The following is a 23,010-nucleotide window of genomic DNA, read 5'->3' as shown; positions in this document are numbered from 1 at the left end:
GCTGCCATCGAGCTAGGGAGTAGAGTGTCCCTCTGCTTCCGGCCGCGGGGGGCGATGGGAAGGGCCTGGGCGGACTGAGGCAGCTGGAGGTGGGGGCCGAGCGGAGCCCCGAGAAGGTGGTGAGTGGGCCTGGTAGCCACGGGGGGGCCTCGGCCACCCTCCCCCCCCCCGGCCCTAGCTCCCTGCGGTCACCTCCGAGCCCGTCACGGGGCTGGGCCTCCTCCCCCCTTCAGGGGCACCCCCGGAAGTGGGGGCCCGCAGGCAGGGGCCCCTCGCTGCGCCGGCCGGGCCGGGCCGAGCCAGGCCGTAGGGGCGGGGTTACAAAAACAGGAGGGGCCGGACTCCTGGGTTCAGCTCCCAGCCGTTGGGGGGTGGGGAGGAGAAGCAGGACTCCTGGGTTCAGCTCCCAGCCGTTGGGGGGTGGGGAGGAGAAGCAGGACTCCTGGGTTCAGCTCCCAGCCGTTGGGGGGTGGGGAGGAGAAGCAGGACTCCTGGGTACAGCTCCCAGCCGTTGGGGGAGGGGGGGAGAAGCAGGACTCCTGGGTTCAGCTCCCAGCCGTTGGGGGGTGGGGAGGAGAAGCAGGACTCCTGGGTACAGCTCCCAGCCGTTGGGGGAGGGGGGGAGAAGCAGGACTCCTGGGTTCAGCTCCCAGCCGTTGGGGGGTGGGGAGGAGAAGCAGGACTCCTGGGTTCAGCTCCCAGCCGTTGGGGGGTGGGGAGGAGAAGCAGGACTCCTGGGTTCAGCTCCCAGCCGTTGGGGGGTGGGGAGGAGAAGCAGGACTCCTGGGTTCAGCTCCCAGCCGTTGGGGGGTGGGGAGGAGAAGCAGGACTCCTGGGTACAGCTCCCAGCCGTTGGGGGAGGGGGGGAGAAGCAGGACTCCTGGGTTCAGCTCCCAGCCGTTGGGGGGTGGGGGGAGAAGCAGGACTCCTGGGTTCAGCTCCCAGCCGTTGGGGGAGGGGGGGAGAAGCAGGACTCCTGGGTTCAGCTCCCAGCCGTTGGGGGAGGGGGGGAGAAGCAGGACTCCTGGGTTCAGCTCCCAGCCGTTGGGGGAGGGGGGGAGAAGCAGGACTCCTGGGTTCAGCTCCCAGCCGTTGGGGGAGGGGGGGAGAAGTTCTTTGCCCTAGTTCTGTCCATGAGGCAGTTTAGACCAAGTCGCTTCTTGGAGCGGAAGACGGGACTCGTGCTGGTGCTTGGGGACCCTGCCCGGACAGGCACGGCGGAGAGCTGAAGGGCTGTGAAGTTTGCCGTGCGGCATGCCTGCTCCGCTATGCCTCTGCCAGGGGAAGCTGGCTTGCTCCCGCGCCCCTCCTGTGCTTCGGGGAAAGCGAGGCATGAGCTGCCCAGCAGTGGGCGTGTGGGGTGGGTGCTGTCAGGTTACTCTTCCACACAGCCCCTTGCCCTGCTGTGACCGCATGGACTGGAAGCTGTCTAATTCAGTGAAAAGTCTGATCCGCTTGGTCTTGTCCAGGGCCCGCTGAAGATTTACAGAGAGCGCTGTTAATTTTTGCACACCTTTGGAGTAGCGGGAGGGTATGGGCATATCGACCATGACTAGAAGGCAGTTGTCATTGGTTTTAGCACTGCTCTAATTGAGTGACTCTACAGTTAAACTAACTCTTTCCCTGTAAGTATTGTTGTTCATCTGCTCTTTTGTATTAGAACATACAACCGATCATTCCAGGGCAACATGGCGTTCTACAGCTGTAACATAGTCCTTGCAATAGCCAGGTCAAGGTAAGAAATGAAGGCTTATTTTTAAATTTTATTTTACTGTTTAAGATTCTTGGTTTGTTCTAGTACTTTTGCATCTTTAGTTCTCTGAAGTATATTTAAAATGGTAGCCACTTGTGTGTAACACATCCCCGTAAAGCTTTGTGTGATACGGGCCTGATAAAACTGTTGCAATAGTAATGGTTAATTTCTTCAGGTGACTGATGCTTTGTTTTAGGGGCATGGTATGAAGTGTATGCAGCAATTAACTTTTCATTCAAAACAGGCTTGCTGTTGTAAATGAGGCTACATGAGGTGAAACCAAATGTTTAATTTTAGTTTGAGAGAGAGTTCAGTCTCTTTATATTCCAAGTCCTGAATTGATTTTGTGCTTGGTTAAATGTCAGAATGAAATGGAGAGATTTGATTAGTAAGGCTTTGGTAGTTGTCATAGTACATACTAATGTGAGAAGTCTTATTCCTGTTATACAAGATAAGATTAAAAATCATAATGTAAAACCTCCTTCCCTGGTGTTTTTAACATGCTGTGCCTCTTTGTGATACCAGGGGCATCCCATTGGGGCAACAGATAAAGAAGAGAGTATGAGGACCGTTTCAGGAAGTAGCCTGGCTATGGTGGTGTGATGGGGATATGGGCTTGGTTTTTTTCCTTTGGGCTGTGATTGGGTAAAATTCTTCTGTCATAACCATTAGTAGGATGGTGGCTTATAAGAAATGGGCTGAAATACTGAGTTGCTCCTTTGAGAGGACAGCTCATCAGCTAGAATAATGCAAAAACTTTAAGTGTTTCATCCCCCAGCTAAAATCTGCTCCCACAAACTGGGCAAGTCTTTAAGAAGATTCTATGTGATGAATTTGAAGCTAAGAACAAAAATACAAATGAAATGGTTAACTTTGGTAATTTAACTACAGCAGAGAATTACATGATTAAAGTAATTAGCTTCTTTTCAGTTTCAGAGGCCCTCATCTCCTTGTGCACTCCAGCTGTTCTCCATATTCCTCATCAGTTGCATTTGTCCAACTAGTGGATTCTCATTTAAACCGAATTTACATGAAAGACTCTGAAAACCAGCAGTTACTGTACTGCACACAGCTGGCCCCTGGACTACCTCACCTACGAACTAAAGCAGTGCGAACACTGCACACCTCTGCTTACTGGCATCAAGAGCTCAAAGATGAATCTCAGCTGCACCAAAGTACAATAAACCAGGACAATGAGCATGCTAAAACTCTGTCAGACCAAAGCACAGAGACTGGTGTGAAGAAAAAGTCTTTACGCCAAAGAATTGTGGATGAACTGAAACATTATTACAATGGATTCCACTTGCTTTGGATTGACACGAAGGTCGCTGCCAGGATGGTATGGAGGCTGCTACATGGTCAGGTTCTCACTAGAAGAGAGAGGCGAAGGGTGAGTATGAACTACCTTGCACAGACATGTTGGCACTAATTTGCTAAGCTGATGTGTTGAGAATCTCAAGGTAACCAAAGAAACTGGTTTGTTCCATTTCCAAACTTTATTTGAATTGAGGTCAAATGTGGACATCTGTTTAAACCTTTCATGTGAATTTAATGCCTCTAAAAGGGTAAAAGCTCAACAGCCCAGGAGCCTGAAATCCTCTCTGCATTTTCCATAACTAGTACAGCGCAAGCCATGGCAACACAGGCCCCCTGGGTTCTGCCAAGGACCCTCATCCCTATCCTGGGGAGAATTCCTCTGAAATGAGAGGCGCATTCAATGTCTGTGGCCCATCAATTTCTGCAAGACTTTGGACAAGGGGGATGATTGCTGTGGTACTTTAGAAGTTGCCAGAGTAGTTGTTCAAAGTACACAGATGCAGTCTTAAAGCACTATTAATTCCATTGAGTCAGAGGCCATATGATAAGTCCTATGTTTAGATACCATGCTGATAAGCACCTTGGTTATCTGAATGAATGGTAATACTTGCACCAAGATCACCTGTAGAAAGCCTTCATTAATTGTGCCCCAAATAGGTTTTCTTTTGTGTCTGTCAAATGAAAAAGAACTCTTGCTATGCCTTTCTGCAGCTACTGAGGACATGTGCTGATCTCTTCCGGCTGGTTCCCTTCTTGGTGTTCATCATTGTGCCCTTCATGGAGTTCCTGTTACCTGTATTTCTGAAACTCTTTCCTGAAATGTTGCCCTCAACTTTTGAGACGGAATCAAAAAAGGTTTGTGTACTGGGCTGTTGAGAAAGCAGACTGCTTCAATAATTCAGACTCCATTAACTAGGATTGTGGATGGCAACTCTAGAAGTATATTGGGATATCAACTAGCCTGAGCCATACTGCTAGAAGCTGACTAAACATCATGCCATGATTGTTCTTCAGTATTCATCGTGGAATAGTGAGATTAAGCAAGTGTAGGAAGATTGGTCTAGTCAGTGGATAGAGCACTCAGGAGACCTGGGTTCAATTCCTTGCTCAGACTTCTTCTATGACCTTGACCAAGTCTCTTAATCTACCCTGTGTTTTTTTGGTTTTTTTTTAAGGGGATATTACTGTAAGGATAAAATCCATGAATGATTTTGAGACACTCAGATATTATAGTGATTAGGGTCAGAGAAGTGGATAGATAGAAGGGGTCTGCAGCAAGGTTACTTGATAACTGATTGAAGACGGGAGTAGTACAAGAAAACTGTAGGGTTTAACAAGCATTGTGCCCAGAGTGGGTTGACTTTCTCTCCTGTTTCCTCTCCCAATTTCTCTTTCTTCCATCCTTAATAGTTTAGAGGTATTTATTTTTTTTCAGTTCAGAGTAATGTTCCAGACTACATGATCGGCCCTGAAATAGAACCCTTAACTATGTTTGGTTAGATAGCCACAGAAAATTAAGGGTCTGCATAGGATCATTTTAATCAGATGCCCTTTATCACTCAAAGGCAGAGTCAGTAGATAAGACATGCTGAGAGTGTGCAGGCAGGAGTTAAATACTGTTAGGTTTTCACTCAACCAAAATGTTGATAGATCCTCGAGAGAGGAGGAGATTAACTTGGGCCAAAATGCTAGTGTCACGTGTGGACAGTTTTCATTGACTTTCGTGGGGATTTCCCATACTTAGAAGGGCAGAATTTGCCCTTTACTCTTCAACCAAAACCACTTGAAACCATAAAGGCTCATTCTGTGTGGCACATTAGCCCTATCAACTTCCCGGCCCTCATCAATATCGTACAACTGGGATATTCTCTGCCTACTACTAGCTCACTTCTTTTGCAGCTGATAAGTGACCCAGATTTCAGCTATTATTTCTTGCTGTAGTGTCTGATACTAACTAATCAAAACGTCTTTGTTACCACATGGGCAACTGATTAGCACCCACAACTGTCAATCAGTTCAGCCTTGCCTCTCTGTGCAACTGGGTCAAACACTCTTACTCAAAGTGGATTCACATATGCAGAGCTACACAGAAGAATATTCAGTAAAAAAACTTGTATTTACAGCATCTGTCTAGTAAGCAGGATTGAAATTGATGCATGTACTTTAGTTGTCCAAGCCCAAGTGCCAAGAGTAGTCAGCAGCAATGATGAAAAATAAGTTAGGTTTTGAGAGGCACAGGGGTAATTAACCAAAGGCCTTCAGTAACAAAAGGAAGGAAACTTAACTCAATCTTCTCTCTCCTGGAGTTCAAGATGAGCCTCTAATTACTTTTTGTTTCCTAACTTAAGGAAGAAAAACAGAAAAAGAAACTAAGCGCCACATTAGAGCTGGCAAAATTCCTGCAGGAGACTATTACAGAGATGGCCAGAAGGAACAAAGCAGATACGGGAGAGGCCACCAAGCAGTTCTCTTCCTATGTGCAACAGGTACCGCCAGTAGTAAAATAAGCTGGAGGGGCTAGAAAAGGTGTCTGCAGTCCTGTGTAGCAGGGCAGCAAGGTGGGTAGATACAACTTTGAAGGGTCTTGTGCTGGGAGATAAGGAAGTATGGGATTTGTATGACACACAAATCTATAGCCAATCTGCAAAGCAAGCTTGCAAACTAGATATACAGATTATATTCTCGCCCACCTTCCTGCATGTATGAAATGTTTTGTAACCTGTGCAGAAACAATCACAATATTGCTGTTAAACCATTCTGTGAACTGTAACTGCACTGGCAAACTTATCTGACAAGCCCAGGATTAGAGAAGCTGCAATTCCTTGATTGCAAGTTTCAGTGGGTGGCGATGGTCTGTTTGTTTTAAAACAAACAAATGCTAAATGGAGGAAGAAAGTTGTTCCTGTCCATCTATCTGTAAGAAAGCTGCAGCTGTTGTGCTTACTGTTGAAACTTGAAAGCTCGCAGAGCCTTGCTACCAGGCATGTATAAATGCTGGGGGATATTGGTAAACTGATTGCCCTTTCGTGGCCAGTGCCTTGGGGAAGCCTTGTGACCCCAGCTATCTGGGGAACCTGTGTCCAGATAAGTTACTGTCTTCTCTTAATTCTAATTTTAACCAGCAGAAAAACTCTTTACATAGTGACAGGTTTCAGAGTAGCAGACGTGTTAGTCTCTATTCACAAAAAGAAAAGGAGGACTTGGGGCACCTTGGAGACTAACCAATTTATTTGAGCATAAGCTTTCGTGAGCGACAGTTCAATCCCCCAACTAACTAAACTTTGCATCCGATGAAGTGAGCTGTAGCTCACGAAAGCTTATGCTCAAATACATTGGTTAGTCTCTAAGGTGCCACAAGTCCTCCTTTTCTTTACATAGTGAAGTTCTTCAAGTGGCCATTCTGAGAGCATATTAGAAATAGTCTTCTGTTTTCAGACCCTAGGCTTGAACAACAGCAGTTTAGTGGCCACCAGCAAAAAGCGCTAAAGTGAAATGATTTGGGGGGAGTGTTAGAGTGAGGACTGGATTCAGGATGCCTAGTTTCTGTTTCCAGCTCTGCCACTGGCTTTTGAGGTACATTCCTATCTGATGCCTTGGCTTTGTTGTGCAGGTTCGTCATGCTGGCCACCAGCCCAGCACCCAGGAGATTGTGCGCTTCTCCAAGCTTTTTGAGGATGAGCTGACCCTTGAACACTTAGAACGGCCACAGCTGGTAGCCCTCTGCAAACTGCTTGAACTACAGCCCATTGGCACCAATAACCTACTCCGCTTCCAGCTTTTGATGCAGCTCAGGTCTATAAAAGCAGATGATGAAGTAAGAGACTAAAACAAATAAAACAGACGCAGTGTGATCTGATGGTTAGTACTGGAGACCTGGGTTCTAGTTCTGATTCTGCAAGTCACTTCCTCTCTCTGATCTGCAGTTTGCCTATCTGGTGTTATCGGTATGCTGCTGCCTACATTAACGGGGAGAGGGGTGATGTTACTATAGGTGAGAGGAGGATTACCCCACGGAACTCTAAGGAAGTGGAGTGTTGGCAGTTCAGCCCTCCAGTGCCTTCTATCAGCTCTACCAAGGAGCACATCTCAGATGAGATTCTCTTGCTGTTAAGAATTAAGAAGGTGGCCTCCTAAGATTTCAGTAGCCTGTAGCAATGAATGATTGTGGAGCCCTGTCTCTTATACTACTTCAGTTTTATCATACTTGGTTCTATAGAAACTTTGGGCCATTTCTATTACGTAACTAGCAATGTGAATTCAGAGTGCACTGATGCCAAACTCCTTCCTGTCGCTGTCCAAGCTTGGGAGCGTGGTAAATGAGGAAATCTGGCACTACCATGAGACTGGAATGAAGGATCTGGAGGCTTTTTGTTAGAAATGATGCTGTGACATAACTAATTAAGTGGCTCCTGCCCACCTCTGACTTACACGTATGTGGTAATAGGTCCATTTTTACAAATAAAGGCCCAATCCTGAAAATCCTTGTGCACGTGAGTTACTTTACCCTGTGAGTAGTTGCATTACAGTTCAGTAGGGCCCCCCACAAGAGTGCAGTAACTCCATGTGTAAGTGTTTGGAGGATCAGGCCCAAGGTTATTCCTCGCCTTTAACTGTGTTCAGCATGCAGCTAGGCAGTCAGAAACAGGTTGTCTGCTGAATCCCAGTGTTGTTGTCTTACCCTTGGTATCAGTAGGTATTCCTTTGTTTATTCTCTACTCCTCTCCAATACAAGCAGGCATCTCTTTGGTACCAGAATTAGGGAATAAACTAGGGTTTGGGCTTCTGGAGTCCTGGATGTGAATGTTCCTTTTCCTTTCAGATGATTGCTAAGGAAGGTGTTAATGGGCTAAGTGTGTCCGAACTGCAGAGTGCGTGCAGGGCCAGAGGAATGAGATCACTGGGTCTCACAGAGGAACAGCTGAAAGAACAACTCAGTCAGGCAAGTAGGGCCTTGCCTGCTACTAAAGTCTTGGAAAATTGCACCCAGAGCTTATATTTTACTTAAAGGGACCATGTCAGGTGTTCAGTCTTCAAATAAACTAGCTTTGACAGATGGCTGGCCTTGCCCTGAAGATTCATGCCACTGTTTTGTTGTTGATCCTCATTTGCATAACTGAACTGTAAAACACAAAACATACCACTTATGCTAAGGCCCTGTTGAAGAAGATGGTGGCTGAGGAGTGCCAAGTGCACATACCTGTCAGGAACAGGACACAGGAACCCAGGGGATTACTTAAACTACTCGAGCAGCAAAGGCCTGGCATATTTAAAAGAGGGCAGTGCTGGAATGGGGCAGATGAGACATTGTAATTTGTCTGTATAGGGATTCACAGATTCCCAGGTGAGAAGGGACCATTTGTGATCTGATCTGACCTACAAAACACAAGCCAGAGACTGTCCCCAAAATAATTCCGAGAGCAGATCACTTAGAAAAATATCTGATCTTGATTTAAAAATAGCCAGTATTGGTGGCAGCTATTTCCATGTGGCACTCCCCTCCTCCCATCCCTGGGACTCCGTATTGGGGCCTTATTCTGCATGGGGTCAGGGCCACCGGTGCTGCAGGTGCTGTATTTTGGATAAAATGTAAAGTAGAAGCTTGAACACTTAATTTTCCTATGGCAGTCTTTCAAAAGTAGGGATGTTAACACCAGTCTTGCAGTCAACTTCTGTGTAAGTAACTAGTCTACCTTTCTAGACTTTCTCTCCAGCTTCAGCTGGATGCAGTAGTCTTCACTGCCCTTTGAAACTTGTTTGTTGCTACTGGGAGCTGGTAAATAGCTGTTGTCTTTCACCTCTAGAGGGAGGCGACTAAGCTAATAGAGGTTCAAATCTGTCACGTGCTCTGGAGTCCTTCAGGATGAAAGGTGCTCTACAGTGCTAGAGTATTCTCCTCATTGAATTGGTGTTTAAACTGTTGATTTTTGAACCGATTCTAAATAACCCTCCTCTCCCCCCATGTTCTACAGTGGCTAGATCTACATCTAAAGGAGAATGTTCCTCCTTCTCTGCTGCTGCTTTCTCGTGCCTTGTACTTGATAGACGTGAAGCCGAAACCCATTCAGGTGTCACAGAATGAGGTGAGTGGGCTGAATAGCAGTTAGCTTGAGGACACGGTCCCACTTAACAAAACAAGATCTTTCATAAGGATCACAAATGAAGGATTTAGTTACTCACCAAACCTCAGTCACACATAGCGCATGTCCTGTCATACAGTCTACTAGACACCCGTCTAAAACAGCAGGTTCACCATAATGGCTAGTTGATGCCATCTTGGTGTCCTCAAGCCAAATGGGACGTTTCCCAGCTGCCTTTTGTAGAGACAATGTATCTGAATTTTTATGGCTGTCTTAGTAAACTGGTCACCATGCTGGAAGCGAACAGATGAACAAACTCTGATTGTGGTAAAACAGCTAATGTTTTTTAGGTCTCCCATCCCAAATGAAAGACTTGGGAGAGCAGCTTAGATATTAAAACCAGCAGTAATTGCACAGTCGCTTTAGAAAATGCATGTATGAATAGTATTTGTTTTACCATAGTACTTACGAGCCCCCGTCATGGACCCAGACCCCTTTGTGCTAGGTGTTTCTATGAACCCAGAACAACAAAAAGAGTCCTGCCCCAAAGAGATTACAAGGTAAGTATAAGACGAGACAACAGATGAATACAGACAGGCTGATGGGCGGGGCACAAGAAAACAATGAGACAATATTGGTCAGCCGGCTCAGTCCCAGTGGTCTCAGCACAGCAGCAGTCTAGCCGTTTTTAGTAGTCCAGTACTTCCTCCAATGGCATGTTCCATTCATAGACCTGGTTTTGGGTTTAATATAATTTGCAAGCTGGCAGACTTGAGCTTTGATCTTTTGAGGTGAAAATACCTGCATGGTGTATTTGAAGTGTCTAAATAACTGACTTAGGGGCCTGATTTGCAAAGGTGCTGAGCACTCACTGCTTCAGTTGACTTCAGGTGGAGTTGAGGGTTACTTAGCATCACTGAAAATCCATCCTTTAACATGTAACTCCAGGGACTTAGTCTTCCTATATCTGTACAGTTCCTGGCACGCTTTAAGTGCTCCTGCAGTATAAATAATGGTGTGAAGCATATATCCATTATGCAAATTAGACAGATTTCTGCCCAGACAGATATGTCAAATGCGTAGGTGAGTTGTTTTTTTTGCTTGCATTTTTCTTATTAATATTCTAATTGTTCTTGAAAAGCAGACTTTGATTGAGATTGAACCTGAACAATGCAAGACACATGGTGCTAAATAACTAAACTTTTGCCCAGGTACTTACTGGCCTGGAGTCTCCTCATAGTCTGCATAAAATATGAACAGCAATTCTGAGTAGTTTATTTTTTTCCTTAGGTTCGGGTTAGTGACGCTGCTGCAGAAACATCAGTTCTTGAACCTAAAGAAACCTTAGTGGATTCTGCACCCATTGTGCAAGGAAGAAAGGTTAGAAAATGACTCTTTACAAATGCGTACCAGATTTATATGAAATGCTGCAGGTTTGGGAAGTATGAGTGTGAACATACCTTAGCAAAGTATGGAAGTAGGTGGCCTTTTAGTCTGGCATCCTTAGCTAGTAACTCTGAGTAGTGCGCTGAAATAGAAACTCTTGGGATAGGCAAGTTTTTCTGTTTGTCACACTGTTGCAACAGCAGTGCTTCCTTTGCCAAGGAAGAAGAGGATGTTGAAAAGGCAGAGGAAGCTGCAGTGGCATCACTTCTTGCACTAGTGCTGGAAACACTGCTGACTGTTCAAAACAAAATCACCACCATCTTCCAGCAGGAGAGCACTCATGAGATCCTTAGTTATTCAAACTCATTTTCCATAAACTAGACAGTCACATGCTGCTGCTTGTGCTCACATTTCACCTGTGAGAGGGTGGTTAAATTCTGAATCATGTTACAAGCTTCTCCCCAGGTGACATTCTCCTGAGAGTGTTAGCCACAAGAATTGGAGGAATTGGGGGCAGATTAGCATGTGAAACTCTGCATTCAGCCAGGCAAGCCAGTTCAGGAATGTCTGATCACCAAAGTTGGGATGAGTGACTTAGTGTGTGATACAAGGGGGTCAAATAGCAGCAGTTTAAGTTCAGAAATGGAAAGCTTAAGTTTAAAAACTAGAAAGATTTCCTAATAGATATTGGCTGGGGAATAGTCTCCCAAGTGAAGAAATGGAATCCCCGGCATCTGACATTAAAATTAGAAGTGCATCACAAAGAACTACTGTGTTCTGGCAGGGAAGTGGCCTGTCTGGGGCCCAAGTAGACCTCTTCCGTGTTCTGATATGATTCCATGATCGTTAAAACACCTTTTATATTTTTCTCTTGAAGGGAGAAGAATTTATATCACAGCCATCAGAGAAGTTACCAGTCCCTGGAGTATCTGTCAAGCCTCCTCCAGGAGAGGTGAGCTCTGAGGCAGACCTAGGCCAGGTTTTGTGGGTTTGTTTAACTAAGGAAGTTCTAGACTGAGCCTTTTAAAAGATCTGAAGAACTGCAGAGAGCTTGCCCTCTTCCTTGCCCATTCTTTCTACAATGGGAAATCCATGCACCCTTGACTTCTATCTAGCTGTCTGAATATGGGATTAGGAACCTAACTTTAGGCACCCGCGTTTGTTAATTTTGGTCTGAGCTTTTTCATTAAAGGAAAAATGTTCTTTAGCCTAACTGGCGAAATCTGCTGGTCTTGTTTCTAACACGTGGTATTTTAATAGGTAAACACAAGCTGTCTGCCAAAACCACTCTTTCCCACATCAATAATTACTAATAGATATTGGTTCATTTAATGGAAGATGTATCCATACCCTAAACTGCTTTGAAAACCTTAGTCTTTATTGAATGTTAATGAACACATTCGGACAGCTACTGGGGGTTTTAAGTCTATAATTTTCTCTTACCCTAGACCAAAATGGAGGCATCTCAAAGCAGCAAGGCCAGTGCCAATGGAGTCTAGCCCTGCGCCAGCAAGGACCATGGAACAAGGGCACTGACAGGGGAAGACTCCATTCCTCTGAACCTCGTCTGACCCAACAACTGGGTGAGCAGTGTGTTCACAGGCTCCCTCCCACACCAAGGCTTTCAGCTGTCCCCAGGGGGCCTTATCAATCAATTCCAGATTGTTTTATTAGCAGTGAGAACATACAAAGGACACATCCCATTTAAAATACCCTCTATAAATTAAGTTATATTGTAAATATGTAAATACGTCTCTTAAAATGCTCTAAGCTGTAACTTATCCCATGGCTGTGTGTCCTACAGTTAGGGTTTGTGCTCTTTAGTAAGGCAGCATTTTATTTTTATGAAGGGCTGGAGAGCAGACATGGGCTGGGTTTGGTGCTTCAGTAAAAATATCCCTCATCCACACTGTGGAACCCTGTGCAGGAGCTTTGCCACGCAGTCAGGGCTTGGCTAGACTGCCAGAGCAATTTGTATAGACCACAAGCCCTTGATTATCATGGTAACCTCCATTTGTTAGCTAATATCTTGTGATCAGAATAGCTCATCTAGCAATTACAATTAAACTAACATCAGTTGCTCTCTGGTTTTCACTGAGGAGAATAAACACTGCGCTGGAAGACACAAAAGAAGAAAGGCCTGCAGTATCTTCAGTGGAGAGATTGAGAGAATAACAGTTAAGAGAGGTTTTGCTGCTCTGCTTTCCTTGCTTAAAAAGGGCATCCTCCGTTGCATGCTGTGCCTGCTTTCTGCCCACAGTTGGCAGCAGGATGGCATCTGCCAGGGTCCCAAACACCACTCTAGCCCAAACTTGCAAACATGCCTTTTACATGGGAACATCTTGCTAGGGAACGTGCAGAACGGCAGTGACCTGGGCTTTCAAATTAAACTGTTTCATTGTTTTAAAATAAAGTCTGAGATCAGACTTGTCTTTTTAAATCTAATCATCTGATTCTTAAAACTATCCGATAATGAGTACTGTTGGAATACTTTTTTTAAACAATTCCTTGTATATTTCAGTGGAAACTATCTTCCTGGTAGATTTGTATAGGAAGAGACTGAAAAGTGTGGGGTTTTTTTATTATTTAATTTTGGCCTTCTATACCTGTACATGTTTAAAATTTGCTCATTTTATGGATATATTGAACCTGGATATTTCTGATTACTGTAAAAGTAAAAGTGGACATGGATGCTGAGTAGAATGTGACTCCTTTTGTGAGTCAGCCTGAGTCATTGGAACCATCGCCTGGCTAAAGCAACAATCAGCTCAGTTAGGCATTAGCGGCATGTTACAATTATTATGCCAGGCTCCTTTTTGTAAAGCAGAACCAGCTCGGGGGGGGCATATTACAATTGTACTGTATTCTTGGTTAGTAAACTCCATCTACCTGGGTGATACAAATCTCTGCTTTGCTAATGCAAGTGTTATATGAAGATGAACAGCTGTGGTGTCTTGCTAGTGATAACAGCAGACCAATGTAATTCCAATAAATGCCCAGCGAAAGAGGGCAGGTGACTTCTGTCGTGGGAGCAGAATGTGACAGTTGGATCGAGTGTTCTTTTTCCAACTTTCTCAAATTCAGGTTTGTGGCTCAGTTCCAAACCCACCAGCTCGCCTGACAAAACCATGGTTACAGGGTGGGGGGGTAAAAACCAATGAATTAATAAGGTAAACAACTCTGTGCTCCTCAACGGCTGATTCCCTAAATAAGCAGCAAGGCAAGGGGGTGTTTGTGCTGTCTGTTGTGGGGACAGGCATTGGAATGATGGCATCTGACGGATCCTGTTAAGGACTGGTCTGCCAAGACGTTGGGGAGACCCTGCTCTAGTAAGTTAGCGCTGAGTCTCCTGTGCGCAGCAATGCACTCTAGGCACTGAACTCAGCATATAATGGTGGTTTTGGTGAAACACAATTTTCTTGGAGAAGCTACTTTTCACAGATCAGAGAACATGGGGATAATCAACTTGCATGATTGCTCCCTGTTATTGGAGGGTGTAATCATGGGGGAGAGGAGATTGGCTGAACTCTAGTGAACCTTTGGTAATGTCACCTAAGTTACAGATCTTAGATCTGCTCACAAATGGCATTACACAGTAGCAGCGGAGTGAGAGGAGGAGTTTAGCTAATGCTAATATGATTTTAGTGAGCTGAGCTCCATCTGCTGGTAGTGAATACACACAGCAATTGTATTATTATTGATCATTTCTTCCAGCTCTGCTATGCTGCCTGAAACCTCCCTTGCCCACGATCAATAGCTCACATTATGATTACCAAGGAACATGTGCCTTACAGCGTGATGCTGAAGGGGCCATGTAGTAATTAGGCCATACGTGAGTCGCAGAAAACAATCATGATCAATGTTTCTGCAAAGTCTCAAGGCTGGAAACTATCCCTGACATTCAACCAAAGTGAGTACTATACTAATTTAATGTCCTAATTAATTAAATGGGAATGTGCCTCCTCTTAGAAATCTTTGTTTTATTTTAAATCTTTAATAGACCATCCTTTTTCAACCCAAAAACAAGAGTTTGGGCTGCTGGGTAAGTATATAAATGGGAGGACTTCTTTGTTAACCGGACCTGGAAACCTGTTTCGTGCTGCTTAGTTGCTCAGTGTACAAAGCATTAAGGTCATTGATAAAGCCAGAGCTCAGGATGCATAGTGATCATGCTCTACTGACAATCCCATAATAGCTAAAATAATCAGCAGCAACAGTTAACATTTGATATTTAAATGGTCATTATTAGTCTTTGGAACCAGTGTCCCCTGAAAGAACCCACAGTTCTTCATCACTACTCATGGTTTGGGCATAAGTGAAGATTTCATATTAAAAAAAGGATGTATGGGAAATGGTTGGCTTCTGTGAGAGTAGAAAATAGAACAATTTAGGGGCTGCCTGGAGGCTATTAATTATTCATCTTCTCCTCCCTCCCCCTGCCCCCCCCCTTTTCTTCAAGAGAAAATTTACTGTTTGGGTAAAAACTTGAAAGCTGGGGTTTGGTGACTTTTCAGCTTACGTTTCCAGACCTGGTTAATCCATGTTTGTTAATCCATCCTTACAGCCGTGTACCCAAAAGTTAAAGCGGTAACCAGGCTTATAACTTGTATGTACCATCAGTTTGTTTACCTGAGGCTTTTTAATTTGAATACAAATAGTTTGCAAAATGGAAAAAATACTACGTTGTCTCTGCAACCTTAATGCTAGGAGCAGAGATACTTTGCATACAGGGGAACATCAAAGTTACGAACTGATTGGTCAACCACACATCTCATTTGGAACCGGAAGTACACAATCAGGCAGCCGCAGAGACAACCCCCCCCCAAAACTGTACAGTACTGTGTTAAACTACTAAAAAAAGGGAAAGTTTAAAAAAATTGACATGATAAGGAAACTGTTTTGGTGCTTGTTTCATTTAAGATAGTTAAAGGCAGCATTTTTCTTCTGCATAGGAAAGTTTCAAAGCTGTATTAAGTCTATGTTCAGTTGTAAACTTTTGAAAGAACTATAACGTTTTGGTCTAAGTTACAAATGTTTCACCGTTAGGAACAACCTCCAGTCCCAAGGTGTTTGTAATTCTGAAGTTCTACTTTATTTTTAGTGCCTGGTGCATCACACTGCTGCACCCCAGCTCCACCCAAACCCTGTACTGATCAGCTTGGCTCTTTGCAGGACAGAGCCAGAAAGGCGCTATGCAATCCACATGCGGCTTGCATTTGTCCAAATAAACATTTGCCCAGAGGGGAGCAAAGGTGGAAGTTCCAGCTAAGGAGAAAGAGGAGGGTGTGGTGAGAACAAGGCTTATTTCCCAGCAGCAAAGTAGACTTTGGGCAGAGGACAAACAGTCATGAGGCAGGAAGGAGATCTGCCAAGCTTTCAAGGGGAGGGCGGGGCAGTTGAAGCAGGAGTTTATTTAGAAATCTTTAAGGGGTCTTACACATATGTGTAGCATCCTCTTTGACTGCTGCCATGTTGAGGGGTAGCCTGGCCCGTGACCAGAAGAGCTGGGGTGGGACCTAGATTCTTAGAATAAAGCCAGCCAGGATTCCTTACACAAGGCTGGGAGTGAGGAAAGGCTTCTCATTACTACCACAGAGCTTCCTAGGGGCTAATGTAAACCTTGCTGCTACTGTAGGGAGGGGGGCAGGGGAAAGGGGAAGATTACAGACTAATCGGGTTCCTGGACTGGGACTCCCGAACCACCCACCAGCATGGGTCTGTGTGGTGCATGTGTACCTGAGCCGGGGGGGAGGGAGGGAACTCTGTCTTCTCTTCTACGCAGTGGTGCGAGAGGACCAAGAGGTGTAAGGCTTCTACCCCCCCTCCCCTGCCACACACACAAACTTTATCCAGATGAGTTAAGTGCCATTAGTAGGAGCAGGAGTGTTCAAAGAGCCTGCATTGAAACCACGGCCTCTCCTATTCCTGGAAAATCAGCACACAGATTAATTTATCTCAGACACTGCAGGAGACAGCTCCCAACTTGGGGTGACAAACAAAAACCAGACAAGACTCATGATGACATCCACAGTCCCATTTGTGTGAGCAGCACATGGCTGCTTAAACACCCCTCTTAAATCCATATTCAGCAGATTCAAACACTTCCCCTTCCCTGTACTTCAGCTGAAATAGCCTTCAGAAGCAGAGGCAGTCTAAAGCGAACATTGTTGTGGCACTGAGAAAGAGCGACAGCATGGATTTTTCCACTCTAAGGAGAAGGCCCTTGCACATCAGTGAGTAAGTAAGCAAGGGTGACTCTGGACTCTTACAAAGTTGTCTTCGGTGAGTTTGTTTGGACACGAAATGTTCACAATAATTCAGAGTGCACTAGCAAATATTAAGTAGCATGTTTTCTAAGAGTGCTAATGAGATCACAGTTCTCATTGTTGGTGATCACAGTGTTGGTAAGACATTAAATCTTTAGGGAGGGGAAGAATGGGGATTCTGTGGACCTAGGCTGCACCAATGAAAGTCCTACCCCTACATTTCGATGGTTGAGTTTCACAGCCATTACCACTTTCCTCCATCAGGGAGCAGCGGAACACAATTTTTGTACAATTTCCTCCTCCCCCATTGTTTCTTACATATTGTTGTTGGAAGGCTCATCTCAGACACACACCCCATCTCTCTCTGGCACTTACGCAGCCCTACCCCTCCCAGGCCCATAGTATCTGATGACCTCACAACCACCCCAGCGAGGTGCTATTCTCCCTGATTTGGCAGACAGACGAAGGCCCAGCTCTAAAGATGATTTCAGTGGATGTTGGGACCCTAAATACCTTTGAGGATCTCAGCCTAACTAGCTTGCCCAAGTTCGCATAGAGTCTGTAGCAGAAGAGGGACTTGAACCCAGCACTCTGGAGTCCCAGCAGTGCCCAAACCACTGGACCAATTGTCTTGCCTAAAACTCCTCTAGGCTTGTTCCCTCTCCACAGCCTCAGCTCCCTCTGAGTTGCAGAAATGCCACCCCTGAAGTCTCTGCAGACTCCAGGCTACAGTCCAGTCTGGACTTGAGCTGTTTCATGGCCTAAGAGGTATCTGGGTTTGCGGGAACAACTCAGTCTCTGGCAAGGAGAGTCTCTCTCGCAGATAAATCTGACAACAGAATGTTTACGCACTTACAGAGAGATGTGGGGTGGGATGAACCCAAAAGATGGGCAAGAAAAATGGATGTCGCCTCTCCTTCACCACAATTGTCCAGTTTTAGCCACCAATGATACTGCATAGAGAGAAGAGGGTTTACTCTGGCCTGTTGCAGAAGGCCCAGTGCATTTCAAAATAACTTTATGACAGCCTTTAAATTATAGGTGTGTAAGTGATGCACTCATGTCCTGGGTTTGCCGTGTGTGTGTATGCATGCAGGTGTGTGCAACACAATACACCAGTTCTAGGCTGAGTGAGAAAGGAGTGTAAATGTTATACCTGGGCTCAGGCCACAAGCTTCAGAAACAAGTTTTACCCCCTTCTTCCCCCAGAATGTGTGTGTGTGTGTGGGGGGGGGAGTTGATTGTATTTATGAGGTATAGCAAAGCCCATGATAAATTGCCCCTGCTGGGCTCCCCCATGTGAGAAATTGGGAGCCAGATCCAGGTCCAGGTTTGATTTTGATTCCCCCTCCCCCATCTGAAGTTTGAGCCAGTCCACATGCCAGGGGCAGGCGCGTTGGTTCTGTTCGATCTCTAGTCCATGTTAAAAGTGACTCAAATCCCTCTAGTACTGCAGTCAGAGAAGACAAGAAACATGTCAGGGCTGAGGCTCATGGAGAGCCCTGGGCAGTAGGAATACGGGTGTAGAAGGGGTTTTCTGGGTCACTAGAATTGCAAGGTCTGTGTGTGTTTCACTGTGCACAGCTAGGAGGCTGGTTGTGCTGGGACATTACTGCAGCCCTTTAGCTCATTATTCTACTTCCCATTTCTCTCTCCCGAGCCTGGTTTGCCGTGTCCCTTCAGAGCCCAGCACTGGTCACTTTCGAGGGAGTTTCTGCTCAACGCAAGCAGGACATTTGCAATTGGAACAAGCCAAGTAGCTGAAGTTGGGCTGTGAGCTCCTCAGGGCAGGGACCTTGCACAAGGCCCATTTATGGTGCTAGAGAAGCAGGGCAATGATCATCATTAACATCTGCTTTGGGAAGCTCCTTTCACCGGGTTGTTCCAAGACGACGGCTGGTGGAGGCGTTGTGTAAAGGATGAGAGTCATTAGCATGAACACGGTGGTGGCTACAGAAAGACACAAATGAGAATTCTCCTGGCTTAGAGGCTTTACTGAGGCCTGGTCTGCACTGAACATTTAGATCGACCCAGTTACATTGCTCAAGGGATGTGAAAAATTCACACCCTGAGCACCTTCGTTAAACTGACCTAACTCTGGTGTAGGCACAGCTAGAAGAATTCTTCTGTCGACCTAGCTTCTGCTGCTCTGGGGGGGTGGATTACCGACATTCACCATCCGTCAGCGTAAGACATCTCCAGTACGGCACCACGGTGACATAGCTGTGCCTCGGGGGCTGCGCTGGGGTTGGCCAAAGCACTGGAGGGGTTGTCAGGACTTTTCCCCAACCCTGGCCACCTGACTGGAGTTGCTAGTTGAAAAGCAGAGACGCTGCTCAAGAGCAATTTGCAGCAAGACAGACAGATGGAGGAAAGAAAAGCCAGACAGTCCATACTATTCAACTTAGCATTTGTAGGGTTCCAGCTGTGCCTCCCCTCCAGGACAAAAGCCACATGCACACTACGCACTGCTGGACTTTGCTCATTTTAAAGAGCTGGCAGCAACCCTACAATAACAACCCAGCACACACACACAGTCTGGTTGTTGCAACCAACCCTACAATAACAAACCCATGTTTGTGTGCCAGGGAGGGGAAGAATTTGGTTGAGACATCATTTTTCAGGGATAATTAAAGCCAGCGAGAGGGAATGTTACCCAGAAATGAACATTCTCTTGACAGGGCCTTTTTGAAGGCAGTCGTCCTGGTTAAAAAGCTGCCCTAAGAAATTCAAATTCACAAAATCAGCCAATCATTAGTGTGTGCTGTAATGAAGAGTTGTCTAAACCAACAAGACTTCAAAGGGTCCATACCGGCAGCAGCAGCTGAAGCTTCAAAGCCCGGGCCCCAGTGCTGCATCCAGACCTGTTCCAGCCAAGTAGAAACGAACAACAAAATTACTTGAACTTCCGAACTCTTGAGGCTGGCTCCTTTCAACCCCGCATTTTGCAATCCCGGCTGAGTGCCGTCCAGCTGAGCTGTGGGCGGGTGAGGGTAGCGCTCCGTGCACATCTACCAGAAAAACACTGCCTAACAACCGGCTAAGCCACCCACGCATCCTACCTCTCTGGAGGTCTTCAGTCCCTTTGAAAAAGGGAAAGGGCCCAAGGCCACGTTGCTATATGCCAGGAAAGGTCCTGCACCAACCCTGCCAGCTCTGGAAGGGGCAAGGGCCAAGGCACAGGTTTCAAGACCCCAGCCAATGACAGTTTGGAAATGGACTCCTGCCAACTGAGTTCAGAGTTACAGCCTGGTACCCTGTGTGCTGAGAGGATGCTTTGTAGATTAAACCGGAACAGACCTGGTTTCTCTTAGCCATGCAGCTTTGCAATGAACAGGCCTTTAGGCTGCACTGCAAATGACCCTTTTGTATATTCTGTCTCCTGGTTAACCTCGTACTGAGCCTCTACCCAGCAGCCACCTCTAGCAGGTGGTGACCCCTCTGTTACACAATCCCCAGCGAGGCTTTTATAGACGCAATCCACGTTCTTCTGTCCCCCCTTATCTGCTCCCTCAGGACACGTACACCCTTGCACAGAACAAATGTGAGCTTCATGGATTCACTGCCCCAGCTCATTTTCAGCCTGTTTCTTTGCTATTTAGCTATGGGCAGAAGCATAGCTGGTGCAGTAAACCTCTGAGCCCAGCCTTTGCAGTCTGGGTCTGTTCTCCTGGCCCAGAGCACAGGGACAGAAAAAGCAAAAGCCAATACAAAAAACACGTAGCAGCTTTTAGTGCAAACGTTCCCCCTCCCGCCCTTTGGCAAGCCAGCTGCACCTGCGGGTGGCACTGTTAGCCCAGAGGTCACCACTCAGCATCGCAATGTTACAAATATTTCACAAGTTCCACTCGCTAATGGAGACGAGCTGGCTGCCAGCACTGGGGTGGGGGTGCCAGCTGGTCCCCATCTGCAGCCCACAGTGAGTGGGGAAGAAGCAGCTTGGGTCACTCTGAGCCAATGTTATTAGCCCGGAGATTGCCCAGAGTTGCAAGGGAGACAGAGCTGAGCGCTAGGGAGACTGGAAAGAATTACAGGCTGTGAAAATAAAGTCCAGAGCAGAACTCCTCCTGACAGCTGGGCCCAGAGAGCATCGCCTGACTGGTGGTCAGTGGTTGGTAAAGCAGAGCTGGCCGTGAGAACACACAGCACGTTCCAAACTCAACTGACAGGCCTGTCCCCTGGACTCTGTGTCCAGAGGGAGAGTGGCCGGCCAGGCCTGGGCTCTTCCGTTGGTTTGTAGGCGATTTGCACAAAGCCTCTTCCCCAATACCTGCCTGAGAGGATCAGCTTGTTCTGGAGCAAAGTTAATCTTGTTCCTTGGCTCAATCCACCCTGGGCATCTTTCATAAGAGAGAGAGAGAGGGCAAGCACATAATGCCAGGGCCATAGGGCCTGCGCTTATTGCATTTGTGGGCCCAGTGTGAACCTAGGTCACCAGGGGATGAAAGGAAATGAACACAAGTTTGTTACGGAGACTAGATTTCATGTTCAACTAACGAGCTCGCGCTACAAACCTACCACAGCAGGGAGCGCTCGGACGATCAAGCTTCCAGCTCTGCCAACTTCAAAGAGATAAAAACCCATGAGTCAGGGCCCCGAAAAATTATGTGACTGGCTTAAAAACCGTGAGAGTTTACGGACATAATAAATGTGGGGTCTTTGTGTTTGGGCTTGGAGCCTCAGGGTTAGAATCATAGAATCATAGAATATCAGGGTTGGAAGGGACCTCAGGAGGTCATCTAGTCCAACCCCCTGCTCAGAGCAGGACCAATCCCCAACTAAATCATCCCAGCCAGGGCTTTATCAAGCCTGACCTTAAAAACTTCTAAGGAAGGAGATTCCACCATCTCCCTAGGTAACGCATTCCAGTGCTTCACCACCCTCCTAATGAAAAAGTTTTTCCTAATATCCAACCTAAATCTCCCCCACTGCAACTTGAGACCATTGCTCCTTGTTCTGTCATGTGCTACCACTGAGAACAGTCTAGATCCATCCTCTTTGGAACCCCTCTTCAGGTAGTTGAAAGCAGCTATCAAATCCCCCCTCTTTCTTCTCTTCCGCAGACTAAACATCCCCAGTTCCCTCAGCCTCTCCTCATAACTCATGTGTTCCAGTCCCCTAATCATTTTTGTTGCCCACCACTGGACTCTTTCCAATTTTTCCACATCCTTCTTGTAGTGTGGGGCCCAAAACTGGACACAGTACTCTAGATGAGGCCTCACCAGTGTCGAATAGAGGGGAATGATCACGTCCCTCAATCTGCTGGCAATGCCCCTACTTATACATCCCAAAATGCCATTGGCCTTCTTGGCAACAAGGGCACACTGTTGACTCATATCCAGCTTCTCATCCACTGTAACCCCTAGGTCATTTTCTGCAGAACTGCTGCTGAGCCATTTGGTCCCTAGTCTGTAGCGGTGCATTGGATTCTTCTGTCCTAAGTGCAGGACTCTGCACTTGTCCTTGTTGAACCTCATCAGATTTCTTTTGGCCCAATCCTCTAATTTGTCTAGGGCCCTCTGTATCCTATCCCTCCCCTCCAGCGTATCTACCTCTCCTCCCAGTTTAGTGTCGTCTGCAAACTTGCTGAGGGTGCAATCCACACCATCCTCCAGATCATTAAGGAAGATATTGAACAAAACCGGCCCCAGGACCGACCCTTGGGGCACTCCACTCCATACCGGCTGCCAACTAGACATGGAGCCATTGATCACTACCCGTTGAGCCCGACAATCTAGCCAGCTTTCTATCCGCCTTCTAGTCCATTCATCCAGCCCATACTTCTTTAACTTGCTGGCAAGAATACTGTGGGAGACCGTGTCAAAAGCTTTGCTAAAGTCAAGGAACAACACGTCCACTGCTTTCCCTTCATCCACAGAGCCAGTTATCTCATCATAGAAGGCAATTAGATTAGTCAGGCATGACTTGCCCTTGGTGAATCCATGCTGACTATTCCTAATCACTTTCCTCTCCTCTAAGTGCTTCAGAATGGATTCCTTGAGGACCTGCTCCATGATTTTTCCAGGGACTGAGGTGAGGCTGACTGGCCTGTAGTTCCCAGGATCCTCCTTCTTCCCTTTTTTAAAGATGGGCACTACATTAGCCTTTTTCCAGTCGCCCGGGACTTCCCCGGATCGCCATGAGTTTTCAAAGATAATGGCCAATGGCTCCGCAATCACATCTGCCAACTCCTTTGGCACTCTCAGACGCT

General features: G+C 46.4%; 1 protein-coding gene across 5 annotated transcripts; it reads left to right on the top strand.

The window, feature by feature from the left end:
• The first annotated feature begins 10 nt into the window (after positions 1-10).
• On the top strand, positions 11-22,194 carry LETM2 (leucine zipper and EF-hand containing transmembrane protein 2). 5 transcript variants are annotated; one of them, XR_012156320.2, is made up of 12 exons: positions 1,128-1,360; positions 1,661-1,735; positions 2,684-3,143; positions 3,782-3,925; positions 5,419-5,556; positions 6,681-6,884; positions 7,890-8,009; positions 9,040-9,150; positions 10,438-10,527; positions 11,411-11,485; positions 11,982-12,116; positions 14,248-22,194. XR_012156320.2 is itself a non-coding variant. In XM_073325287.2 (11 exons), the coding sequence occupies exons 2-11, from the start codon at positions 1,689-1,691 to the stop codon at positions 12,030-12,032; spliced, it is 1,440 nt and encodes a 479-aa protein (XP_073181388.1). In that variant the 5' UTR covers positions 11-119; positions 1,661-1,688; the 3' UTR covers positions 12,033-13,230. The 5 variants fall into 5 exon arrangements, 3 of the variants coding, with proteins under 3 accessions (XP_073181388.1, XP_073181387.1, XP_073181386.1); XR_012156319.2 differs by lacking the exon at positions 14,248-22,194 and adding an exon at positions 12,636-13,230; XM_073325287.2 differs by lacking the exons at positions 1,128-1,360; positions 14,248-22,194 and adding an exon at positions 11-119 and having other exon boundaries at positions 11,982-13,230.
• The last annotated feature ends 816 nt before the right edge of the window (positions 22,195-23,010 follow it).

The sequence above is a fragment of the Lepidochelys kempii genome, chromosome 26 (assembly GCF_965140285.1).
Source record: "Lepidochelys kempii isolate rLepKem1 chromosome 26, rLepKem1.hap1, whole genome shotgun sequence".
Classification (NCBI taxonomy): Eukaryota; Metazoa; Chordata; order Testudines; family Cheloniidae; genus Lepidochelys; species Lepidochelys kempii.
The sequence above is the reverse complement of the archived record's forward strand: the minus strand, read 5'-3'. Positions and strand labels throughout refer to the sequence as shown.